This window comes from Zea mays, chromosome 2, assembly GCF_902167145.1.
Source record: "Zea mays cultivar B73 chromosome 2, Zm-B73-REFERENCE-NAM-5.0, whole genome shotgun sequence".
In the NCBI taxonomy this organism is placed as follows: Eukaryota; Viridiplantae; Streptophyta; class Magnoliopsida; order Poales; family Poaceae; genus Zea; species Zea mays.
Genome location: NC_050097.1, coordinates 240,323,014 through 240,334,824, shown reverse-complemented (window position 1 = coordinate 240,334,824; position 11,811 = coordinate 240,323,014). Strand labels below are relative to the sequence as shown.

At 51.2% G+C, this 11,811-nt stretch overlaps 3 protein-coding genes across 4 annotated transcripts; 1 reads left to right on the top strand and 2 right to left on the bottom strand.

The window, feature by feature from the left end:
- The first annotated feature begins 3,453 nt into the window (after positions 1–3,453).
- On the top strand, positions 3,454–4,732 carry LOC103649488 (3-oxo-5-alpha-steroid 4-dehydrogenase 2). The gene has a single exon (XM_008673749.4). It carries the CDS (start codon positions 3,791–3,793, stop codon positions 4,640–4,642), a length of 852 nt encoding a protein of 283 aa, XP_008671971.1. The 5' UTR covers positions 3,454–3,790; the 3' UTR covers positions 4,643–4,732.
- Positions 4,672–6,288, bottom strand: LOC103648262 (probable carboxylesterase 15). 2 transcript variants are annotated; one of them, XM_020548744.3, is made up of 2 exons: positions 5,770–6,288; positions 4,672–5,730 (listed from the first exon to the last, which is right to left on the bottom strand). In XM_020548744.3, exons 1-2 carry the CDS (start codon positions 5,895–5,897, stop codon positions 4,866–4,868), a joined length of 993 nt encoding a protein of 330 aa, XP_020404333.1. In that variant the 5' UTR covers positions 5,898–6,288; the 3' UTR covers positions 4,672–4,865. The 2 variants fall into 2 exon arrangements, with proteins under 2 accessions (XP_020404333.1, XP_008670972.1); XM_008672750.4 differs by having other exon boundaries at positions 4,672–6,283.
- Positions 6,289–10,257: 3,969 nt separating this feature from the next.
- Positions 10,258–11,417, bottom strand: LOC107522038 (putative carboxylesterase 15). The gene has a single exon (NM_001322317.1). The coding sequence runs from the start codon at positions 11,291–11,293 to the stop codon at positions 10,265–10,267; it is 1,029 nt and encodes a 342-aa protein (NP_001309246.1). The 5' UTR covers positions 11,294–11,417; the 3' UTR covers positions 10,258–10,264.
- Between the last annotated feature and the right edge of the window lie 394 nt (positions 11,418–11,811).

Here is an 11,811-nt window from a genome sequence, read left to right as displayed (position 1 = left end):
GCGGGGTGCAAAATCAATAGAAAGAGCACATCGGGGACTTACCAGTTCTTGGGAAGGTCCTTGGTGTCTTGGGCTTCAAAGAAGCAAAATTCTGTGGCTCTTTCTACCGCCGAAGCCGAGTACATTGCCGCAGGCCATTGTTGCGCGCAATTACTTTGGATGAGGCAAACTCTTAGGGACTATGGTTACAAATTAACCAAAGTTCCTCTTCTATGTGATAATGAGAGTGCAATCCGCATGGCGGATAATCCCGTTGAGCATAGCCGCACTAAACACATAGCCATTCGGTATCATTTTCTTAGGGATCACCAACAAAAAAGGGGATATCGAGATTGCATATATTAACACTAAAGATCAATTAGCCGATATCTTTACCAAGCCACTAGATGAACAAACTTTTACCAGACTTAGGCATGAGCTAAATATTCTTGATTCTAGGAATTTCTTTTGATATCTTGCCCACTTAGCTCTTAAATATACCTTTGATCATGTCTCTTTTATATATGCTATGACTAATGTGTTTTCAAGTGTATTTCAAACCAAGTCATAGGTATATTGAAAGGGAATTGGAGTCTTCGGCGAAGACAAGGCTTCCACTCCACTCTATCACTCATCCTTCGCCGTCGCTCCGAGCAATTCTTCGTCTTTGGTATAATCTTCACTCATATGTTTTATTTGCCAAAGGGGAGAAAGTGGTTAGTAAAGGGCTCTAATGATTCCGTTTTTGGCGATTCATGCCAAAGGGGGAGAGAGTATGAGCCCAAAGCAAAAGGACCACACCACCACCCTAATTTTGAAACTAATGTTTTTCAATTGATAAATTTCAAATTGGTATCTTATAGTGTTCAAAAGGGAGAGAAAGTAGTATTTTCAAAATTGATATCTTAAAACCCTCTTGAACACGAAGAGGAGAATTTATTGAGGGGGAGTTTTGTTTAGTCAAAGGAAAAACATTTGAAACAAGGGGAGAAAATGTCAAATCTTGAAAATGCTTCGCAAAATCTTATTCATTTATCTTTGACTATTTGCAAAAGGACCTTGAAAAGGATTTACAAAAAGAATTTGCAAAAACAAAACATGTGGTGCAAGCGTGGTCCAAAATGTTAAAAATAAAGAAACAATCCATGCAGATCTAGTAAGTAATATTTTTTGGCTCAATTCTAAGTAACCTTTGGACTTACATTTTGCAAACTAGTTCAACTATGCACTTGTATATTTGCTTTGGTTTGTGTTGGCATCAATCACCAAAAAGGGGGAGATTGAAAGGGAATTAGGCTTACACCTATTTCCTAAATTGATTTTGGTGGTTGAATTGCCCAACACAAATATTTGGACTAACTAGTTTGCTCTAGTCTATAAGTTATATAGGTGCCAAAGGTTCACAATAAGCCAATAAAAAGACCAAGAAAAAGGGTTCAAACTAAAGAGCAAAGGGACAACCGAAGGCACCCTGGTCTGGTGCACCGGACTGTCCGGTGTGCCACCGGACAGTGTCCGGTGCACCACCGGATAGTGTCCGGTGCACCAGGGGACTTCAAGCTGAACTTCGCACCTTCAGGAATTTTCAGAGGAGCTTCGCTATAATTCACCGGACTGTCCGGTGCACCACCGGACAGTGTCCGGTGCTCCAGAGGATAGCTACTCTGAACTCGCCAGCTTCGGGAATCCACTCGGCTATAATTCACCGGACATGTCCGGTGCACACCGGACTGTCCGGTGTAATGGCGGAGTAACGGCTACTTCAGCGCAACGGTCACCTGCTACAGCATTAAATGCGCGCCAGCGCGCGCAGAGGAGCAGAGCACGCGCGGGTGGCACACCGGACAGCCTACAGGGCTTGTCCGGTGCACCACCGAACAGCCAGGCGGGCCCACATGTCAGAGCTCCAACGGTCGAACCCTAATGGTCGGGTGACGTGGCTGGCGCACCGGACACTGTCCGGTGGCGCACCGGACTGTCCGGTGCGCCCATCGACAGCAGCCTTCACCAAACGACTAGTTTGGTGGTTGGGGTTATAAATACCCCAACCACCCCACATTCAAGTCATCCAAGTTTTCACACTTCTACACCTTACAAGAGACTCTAGCATTCAATTCTAGACACACCAAAGTGATCAAATCCTCTCCAACTCCGCACAAAGCTTTAGTGACTAGTGAGAGAGATTTGTTGTGTTCTTTTGAGCTCTTGCGCTTGGATTGCTTCTTTCTTTCTCATTTGTTCTTGTGATCAAAACTCAATTGTAACCGAGGCAAGAGACACCAATTGTGTGGTGGTCATTGCGGGGAAGTTTTGTTCCCGGTTGATTTGAGAAGAGAAGCTCACTCGGTCTGAGGGACCGTTTGAGAGAGGGAAAGGGTTGAAATAGACCCCGCCTTTGTGGCCTCCTCAACGGGGAGTAGGTTTGCGAAAACCGAACCTCGGTAAAACAAATCATTGCGTCTCACTTCTTCATTCACTCGCGATTTGTTTTTACGCCCTCTCTCGGACTCTTCTATTTCTAACGCTAACCCGGCTTGTAGTTGTGATTAACTTTGTAAATTTCAGTTTCGCCCTATTCACCCCCCTCTAGGCGACTTTCACTTACTCGATCTTTTTTTTACATGTTACTTTAGAGAGAGTGTGTATGATGATGATGGCAATCTATTGGAAGAGAAGCCCAAAGAAGCTAATGAAGTAGAAAAAAGGAAAAAGATAGCAGTGGTAAGAAACAACATAGAATAGGTGATTCAAAGAGCAAAAAGTTCAAATGAAGCCATGGATTTATTAGTATCAAGTGTGCTGAACATAGGTGAATCTTTGGGACACATTGTATCTAACATGTTGTAGCCTACACAAGAAGAATATGAGAATTTTATTGGTTGCAAAATTTCAACAGACATACAAATACACCTCCCAAATGATGTTCGATCAAAGGGTAGGAGTAAAAGAATCAAGAGGGCTAAAGAAAAGAATGCGAGGAAAGACATGAAGGAGGCACCTATTTAGATTAATTTTGTTGTGGTTTGGTACCAAAGTCTGAATTTTGTTTTTGAATGCTTTTTATATTTTGCTACAAAGTCTGAATTTTGCTTCTGAATGTGATATGAATGTAACTCATTTGAATCTTAGCTCAATGTCTATTTGAATTTTTCATTTGTTTAGAATTAAGAATGCTAATACACAAATTTCATGCCTTGCTTGAGGAATAACCATGAGAGTTACAATTGCTAATATCAACTGTACATAATGAATATGAGAAATACACAAATTTCATGCCTTGCTCAAAAGCCTTTTTTTACAAGCATCACTGGGCGGCAGTTGGTGTGTGCTACAGTCGGTCGGCGAGGGCGCGGGTTGCCGGAGTGAGCGGCGGTCGGCTGTGTCGTCCGTGTGGGCGCGTGGGCGGCGGTCGGAGGAGCAATAGTCGTCGGAGGGGGCGTCGGTCGGCGGTCGGCCGCGGCGGTGGCACCTGCTTTTGGTTCGATGGTGTTTCAGATGGAAAAGCTAAAATGAAGAAGCAGGGGATTCTGCAACATTGCAACCGAGCGTCGCCTACGGCACGTGAGCACTTCTCTCACGAACGAGATCGTACTCCGACAACATGTTTTACTTGCCCATACGTTCATCCGCTGGAGGCAGCACACCACCGGTTGATCTCAAAGTTGACTAAATCTCGAAAACAACATGACATGCGTATCAGGCGCTGGAATTTTATATTCATTCATGCTCCTACATAATGCGTGCCTCGGTTCATCCGATGCAACGCCACCGTCCGTCCTACAGCTCTGGTCGCGCGAGCTAATAATAACAGATGGCGTGGCCTGCGCCGCCGTTCCTGCACGCGCCGTCGCCGCTCGAGGCGTGGGCGTCGGCGGCGGGCGCCGTCGCGATGGCCTTCCTGGCCGTCTCCGAGTTCCGAGGCGACCACTTGGCCTACTCCAAGTTCTCGCGCGGCGGCGGCGGCGGCGGCGGCGGCGGCCAGCAAGGGACGAAGCAGCAGCAGCAGCGGCAGCGGGTGCGGGTACCGAGCCGAATCGGGATGGTGCTGCTCTACTTCCCGGCGCTCGCCGCCGCGGTCGCGTCCTTCGCGGTGCCAGGCGCCGTCGACGGCGCGCGCGCGCACGTCCTCAGCGCCGCCATCGCCGTCCACTTCCTCAAACGGGTCCTCGAGGCGCTCTTCCTCCACCGGTACAGCGGGAGCATGCCGCTGGCCACGTCGCTGCTGATCGCCGGCCACTACCTGTTCGCCGGCGGCGGCATGATCTACGCGCAGCGCCTCAGGCGCCGCGGGCTCCCGGAGCCCCGCGTGGACCTGCTGCTTCCCGGCGTGCTCGCCTTCGCCGTCGGCCTCGCCGGCAACTTCTACCACCACTACCTCCTCTCGAGGCTGAGGGCGCGCCACGGCGGTGACGCAGGCGGCGAGGGGGCGTACAGGATCCCCAGCGGCGGGCTGTTCGGCCTCGTCGCCTGCCCGCACTACCTCTTCGAGACCCTCGCCTTCTTCGGCCTCGCCATGGTCTCCCAGACGCTGTTCGCGCTCACCGTGGCCGTGGGCACCGCGGCCTACCTCGCCGGCCGGAGCCGCGCCACCAGGAAGTGGTACGCCGCCAAGTTCGACGACTTCCCGTCCAGGGTCAAAGCTCTTGTGCCCTATGTCTGGTAGCGTAATGTGTTCTGGGATTATGTATGATATAATAAAAGATACTATTGTTGTGTGCATATTTATTAATTACGATAATTATTGTGGTGTGCATGCACATTGCACTTGGACAAGATCACGAGAGAGATACAACCATGAACCATGTCACGTTTGGTGGTGGCAGGCTGGCTGGCACCTGGAAGCGTGACGAGAGAGGTGTCCGGACAAATCCCAACGACTCCCTGTCTCATCCGCCATGCACAAACCGCCGCACGACGCGGACTAGCTCACCCGCAGCCTCGCCATCGGGCTCGAGGATGGCGAACCCGTGCCCCGCGCCAGGGAACTCGACGAGGTCGACGCGCCTGTTGCCCGCGGCGGCGGCCCGCGCCCGCGCCCGCGCCACGTACTCCCTGATGCGGTCGATCAGCATGTCGCGGTCGCCGGCCGCGACGAGCAGCGGCGGGAGCTCGCCCACCTCCGGGTTCGCGGCCGGGTGGTCCCGCGTCGCCCCCGCCGGCAGCGCCAGGCGCCACATCTGGTCGTACAGCGGGAGCGTCAGGAACGCGTCTCCCAGGCAGGCCGCCTCCGACCGCGTCCTCCGCTCGCCGCCGAAGAAGGGCCACAGCAGCACGCACCCGGCGAGGCGCCGCCCCGGCGCCGCGGCGGCGTGGTGCGCGATGTTGGCGCCGGCCGAGTCGCCCGACACGAACACGCGGCCCAGGTCCGCCGCGTCGGCGAGCCACGGGTCGGCGCCCCCGCCCGCCGCAGCCTGCTGCTCCTGCGCGCCGAGCCAGGAGAAGATGGCGTCGGCGTCCTGGAGCGCCGCGGGGAGCCGGTGCTCCGGGGCCAGGCGGTAGTCGGCGGAGAGCACCACGGCCGGGAGCGCGGCGGCGAGGCGGGCGCACGCGGCGTGGAACTCCGGCGACGCGAAGCTGCCGACGATGAAGCCGCCGCCGTGGAAGTAGACCAGCACCGGGAGCTTCTCGGCGCCGCCGTTCCCCGCCCTGGAGGACGATGGCACGTACATGCGGAGGCTCAGGTTGCGAGCCTCGTCGTAGACGACGTCCTTGCATCGGACCGATGCCGCATCGTCGGCAGAGGCCAAGCAGGGCGGCGCCGGCTCCTCGTCAGGGAGGAGGACGTGGGAGGCCGGCGCGCGCTTGACGGTGCCGTCGCTCATGAGCTGGACGAGCCCGAGGCAGTCCTCCACGATGCGCGGAGGTGGAGCCTCGCCGGAGACACCGGACGCTGGCGAGGTGGTCGTGGTCGACGACATGGCAATGTGGAGTGGAGCAAGCAACAGCAGCGTGGCGTGGCTAGCTTTTGGCGTGCAGCATATATGCTATGAATAACGCGCTTCAGCTGGTCCTCACTCGTGACAGCATGCATATGCCTGGCAAATTAGCTTACCATATGGTAACATTTGGATTCATTAGTGATTTAGTAGTATAGTTAGCTAGCAAATACTACCAAATATTACCTGGCTAATTATTAACATAGGCTGTTTGGGTCGTTCGCTGACCAAGTATAGTAGTATAGTTCTAGTGAAACAGAAGAGTTATAATAAGTTTAATAAGTTTGATGGGTCAACGTTAAACCTTCATATTCTAATGGAGATAAAACCCGGAAAAGAATCCATTGAGGCATAACCATGGGAACCCATGTATGGTGCTAAATGAAGAAGAGCCAGATCAACACTCCCTTGATGACGTGTTGTGTTGCGATCTCGGCACGACGTCAAGTGAGTAAGGATCACATCACTACTTCCTTAGTGATACTATACTAATCAACGCCCAAGTGTAGTAAAAATTATGCACAAAAATCTTCGTATCATCGATGGGTGTGAAGGGTAAAAAATAGTTAAGGAAATTGGTTGAGATAATGACTATAAGACATGTAAATATCCTATACATCCAAGAGATAAATAGAAGGATCGGAAGACAAAGTAGACGAATAATACCGACTTTAAACTTTGGTACAGAAGAATAGCTACAAATAAATATATATTAGGAGTTTTAATTGACAAGAGTCTCAAGAACGGTGTAATGGGTGTCAGAAGGCAAGAAGATAATGTTATCTTAGTCAAACTTATCGTTAGTGATTTAGTGTTGAATGTAATTAGCGTGTATGCCCCCAAGTAGGCCATGATGAGGGTGCTAAGAGACTTTTCTAGGAAGACTTAGATGGTATGATTAGAGCTATACCAATTAGTGATAAGTTTTTCATAGAAAGAGGTCTCAATGGGCATGTAGGTAAAACAACTAAAGGTTTCAAGATGGTTTATGGAGATTTTTTGTATGGTAGCATAAATTATGAGGAAGAGAAAGTCATGGACTTTACGGTAACATTTGACCTATTGATAGTTAACACTTCCTTTATAAAAAGATAATCTCATTTAGTGATATATAGTGGTGGCCAACACTCTACTCAGATTGGCCTTGTCCTCATAGGGAGCAAGGATGAATAAGCATGCTTGGATTACAAGGTGATACTTAGGAACGTGTTGTCTCTCAACATAAGATTGTGGTGACTGTCTTTCATTTTCAGTTATGTGCCCATAGAGATAAACAAACTAAGATTACGCGGACAAAGTGGTGGAGACCGAAAGGAGGGATAGGAGAATTCTTCAAAGAAAAGGCCATCAAAGTGGGCAATTGTAACGAAGAAGATGATGCAGACAATATGTGTGTGAAGATGGCACCTTGCATTTGAAAGATAGCCTCATAGATGTGTGGAGAAACCAAAGAGAGTGCAGGCAAAGCTTAAAGATACTTGGTGATAGAACTGAGAGCACCTAGAGGGGCTGAATAGGTGATCCTGAGAAATAGACTTAAAAACACACAAACTTGGTCTAAAAATGAAGTTAGTGTAAATTAAACCAAGTTTGATATAGGGAGAAGAGTGAAAAGTTTCCTTCACTTGAGTGCTCTTTCAAGGTATGAAAGATTCTAAGAGCAATATCACAAGTGAGAAATGAGAACTTAGGAAGACGAAGAATCGCAATAAAGTAAATGAGACAAGAGACACGATGATTTTTACCCCGTGGTTCGGTCAAGCATAATATGCTTGCCTACTTCACATTGTGGTGTCCCAATGGACAAGGATTGCACTCAACCCCTCTCAAGTAATCACAAAGATCAACATGAGTGTCGCAGTTTCTTATATCAAGTATTCCCGTTTGTGAGGAATCTCCACAACTTGAAGTCTCTCACAGCCTTAAAAGGTCAAAATCACAACTCAGAGTAAAAAAGGGAGATATAGTACACACACAATAGCACAATGCAGCAACACACGCAAGAATCACAAAGAAACGAGTGCAAGAACACAAGATCACAAAAACAACACAGAACTCGCGCTCAGATCTCACTAAAATCACTAGCAGGCGTGGTCGCAGCGTATCATAGTGTTATGTAGCTCTTGAGGTGCTTGAGTGCTGGTACGAGACACCTAGGGGTCCTTTTATAGCCCCAAGGGGCCTAGGAACCATTGGCTTCTCCATATGGAAGCCCCCAAAATTGTCATGTATGCGGGCGCACCAAACTGTTCGGTGATCCATCGAACAGTCTGCAGTAACGGTCGACATAGGATCTTGATTAGCTAGTTTCCTTTTCTGACATGGCACAGGACCGTCTGGTGCGCCGTCGGACAGTGGCCACGTCACCTAGTCGTTGGCGCGCTGGCGCCCGCTGGGGAAAGAGCCGTTGGAGACACTGTTCGATGCACCGAACATGTTACTGTTCACGGTCCGATGAACTTTATAATAAAATTCTCGAGACTGAGGACTTCGGTCGTACGTATCACCGGACAGTCTAGTGAGTCCCAGACTTGCCCAACTTTGGCTCATTTGAGCCAAACTTCTCCGACTTATTTTGGTCTTTCTCGAGGGCTTCCCTGTGACTTAGAAAAACATAATTAGCACATAAATTAATTGGCTAAGTGTAGGATTCATACCTCATTCATGTGGTTTCTCCACAATTTACAGTATGCCCGAAACTAAGTCCAAAAGTCACTTTTCTTGTAGAAAAGAGTTAGTGGCCAAACCAAGATACTAGATACATTGTAATGGATATGTGCAACTTATCTAAACATTCAAACATGTTGGTTTTACCATTTTACCCATAGATGCACATTTGGACCCCTTGGTGAGCTCTTTTGGACTTGATCTCCTTAGTTTGCCTCTAAGTGAACCTGTGCTTATACTCATACCAAAATAGTTAGTCTAATATGGTGTATTGAGCACTTAGTCACCAAAGTAGGTATAAATGGCTCTATGGCACATTTCCCTTTCAAGAACAACCCCAAACGACTATTAAGGAGAAGAAAAATATTGTAGACGTTTGTACCATGATAGAATTATGTATGCTTGACACGAGTGCTAAGAAGAATATATGTGGTCAGGGTAGTTTGGCCCCGAGAGCACACAATGGCACATGGACGCTATGGACCCTCTTGTGGCCCAGAGATTTTTAGAGTCTCCGATCTCACATTATAAGAGCCATCAAGCTTCGGACCCTTTGAAGCCTAAGGCATCTATATATGGGAATAAGGGACTTAATACGACTAAGTGTAACCCTATCTTAAGACAAAAGGATGTGCCTGGGTCCATACATCCCTAAGGTAAGGGCCCACATATAATCCCTCATGCATGACAAATCTGTAGCGTTAGTTTAGCAGATAAGTCAGTACCGTTTGGTTCACATATTTGTAACGTAATGGGTAAGTGACAACGTTAAATCATGTTTGTTTTAGTCTAACCATAATCAAATACCATACTAAAAATTGATACCGGACTATTCAAACTTGTTACCGCCAGTAATCGAGTGTAAACCATTCCATTACCATTACCCTTTACGTTATATTTCGTGAACCAAACAACACCTTAGCTATAACACATTAATTGTGTGATATGCGATAATTACACGCCTAACAAGCATGATGTTGTATGAGAGCACTATACGATATGTTCATCGACATACATGCGCACACAAAGTATATTGTGTGATATGTATTGAACGACACTAGCCCTGGTGCCCATAACCCTATGACATATAGAGATGTCCAGATGGACCGCCCGGTCCGGTCCGGCCCGGGCCCGGTGAAGCCCGGCCCGTTTTGGGCTTGACCCGCCAGACACGGTTAGAAAACCGGGCCGGGCCGTCTAGGCACGCGGGCTCAATTTCCTGTCCGAGCCCGGCCCGCAACGGGCCTAAACGGGCCGGGCCGGCCCGTTTAGCCCGAAAAAGCGGGCTATGCGGGCCGGTAAGCACGTTTTAGTATAAAAAAGCGGGCTTAACGGGCTTAGAGCTAAACGGGCCGTGCCGGGCTAGCCCACCGTGCCTAGTTTCTTGTCCGAGCCCGGCCCGCTTATTCGTGCCGGGCCGGCCCGGGCCGGCCCGGGCCTCGCATAGAACCGGGCCGTGCCGGGCTCGGACCGGGTCCAAACAACGGGCTTCGTGCCGGGGTCGTGGGTCTCGTGCTTATTGGACATCTATAATGACATATATGGTGATTGTGGTGAAACGACATGTACCATGACTAAAGCCATGCATCGTCCAGTCGTTTTCGGAACCTGAGCTGAAAATCCAGCCATTTCTTAATTTGTCAATATTTCCACTACTGTGATATACTGATAATATTGACAAATTAAGCACCGTACACAAATCGCCTGATGACCCGGATGAGGTCGTCGGCGGCCTCACCGCACGGCTCCATGGCGAAGAACCCATGCCCCTGCCCCGCGAACACGACGAGCTCGACGGCCTTCCCGGCCGCCTTGAGCCTGGCGACGTAGTCGACCACGCGGTCGTGCAGCGGGTCCTGGTCGGGGTCCACGACGAGCAGCGGCGGGAAGGCCGCGCCGAGGTCGCGGAGCGGGACGCTCCCCGGCGCGAACGGGTTCGCGAACGGGTGGTCCTTGGTCGCGCCCGCCGGCAGCGCCAGGCGCCACATCTGGTCGAACAGCGCCGTGCCCATGGGCTGGTCGGCCGGGAACGCCGCCTCGGACGGCGTCGGCTCCTCGCCGCCGAAGTATGGCCAGAGCATGACGCACCCGGCGAGTCGGAGCGGGGCGAGGGAGAGCCCTCCACCGGAGCTAGCGTGACGCACGGCGACGTGGTGCGAGATGTTGCCGCCGGCCGAGTCGCCGGCGACGAACACGCGGGCGAAGTCGGCCGACTCGGCGAGCCACGGGTCCGACTCCGCGCCCGCGGCGGAGGGCGGCGCGGCCTGGGCGCGCAGCCAGGCGAAGGCGGACTCGGCATCGTCCAGCGCCGCGGGGAGGCGGTGCTCCGGCGCCAGGCGGTAGTCCGCGGACAGCACGAGCGCCGGGAGCTCGGCGGCGAGCCGGAGCGCGCCGGCATGGAAGCTGGCCACCTCGAAGCTGAGCAGGCAGAAGCCACCGCCGTGGAAGTACACCAGCACCGGCAGCTTCGTCTCCCCGGCTGCGGCGCCAGTGGGCCGGTACATGCGGAGCCGGAGGCCGCGCGTGTCCTCGTACACCACGTCCTTCCACTGCACGGGCAGGTCCGTGTCCGACGGCACGCGGCCGATGGGACGGAGCATGGAGTAGTCCGTGGACCGCCTCACTGTGCCGTCGCTCAGCAGCTGCACGAAGCCGAGGCAGTCCTCCACGACGTGCGGCTCCGCTGCCGTGCCTGCAGCCGGCGACGACATGGCCGGACAGCCGGTTGGCTCCTCAACACGTGAGACAAGCGTGCAAAGTGTGTGTGACCGTGCGAGGCTGCTTGAACCTACAAACAATTCGGTGTCTTTTTATAAATTTAATTAAGTTTATAGTAGTTCGATTTGCAACAATTATATAAGTTAACTAGATATGTGCTCGTGCGTTGCCACGAGAGTTAAAATTTCTAAGACATTAATAACCACACGCAGATAGTTAAATTTCTAACTTATCTTATGTTGCTCAAGCTGATGCACATATTCATGCACAAATCATATATCGTTTTATCACCAGTCGTACCTTCAACCTTCGGCTCCATCTAGTTGAATAAATTTGGTCGTGGTCGTGTTCTACGACCGCGCCGGGGCGGGGAACGCGCACAGGCAGAGGAGCAGCAGCAGCGCGCTCATCCTCAGTGCATGCACAGGCGGCCGCCGCATCGTGTCTTTCACTGTGGATAGGCGACGGAGAAGGCGGCGGCAACGGACACGTACGTGTTCCCGGGCTGCAT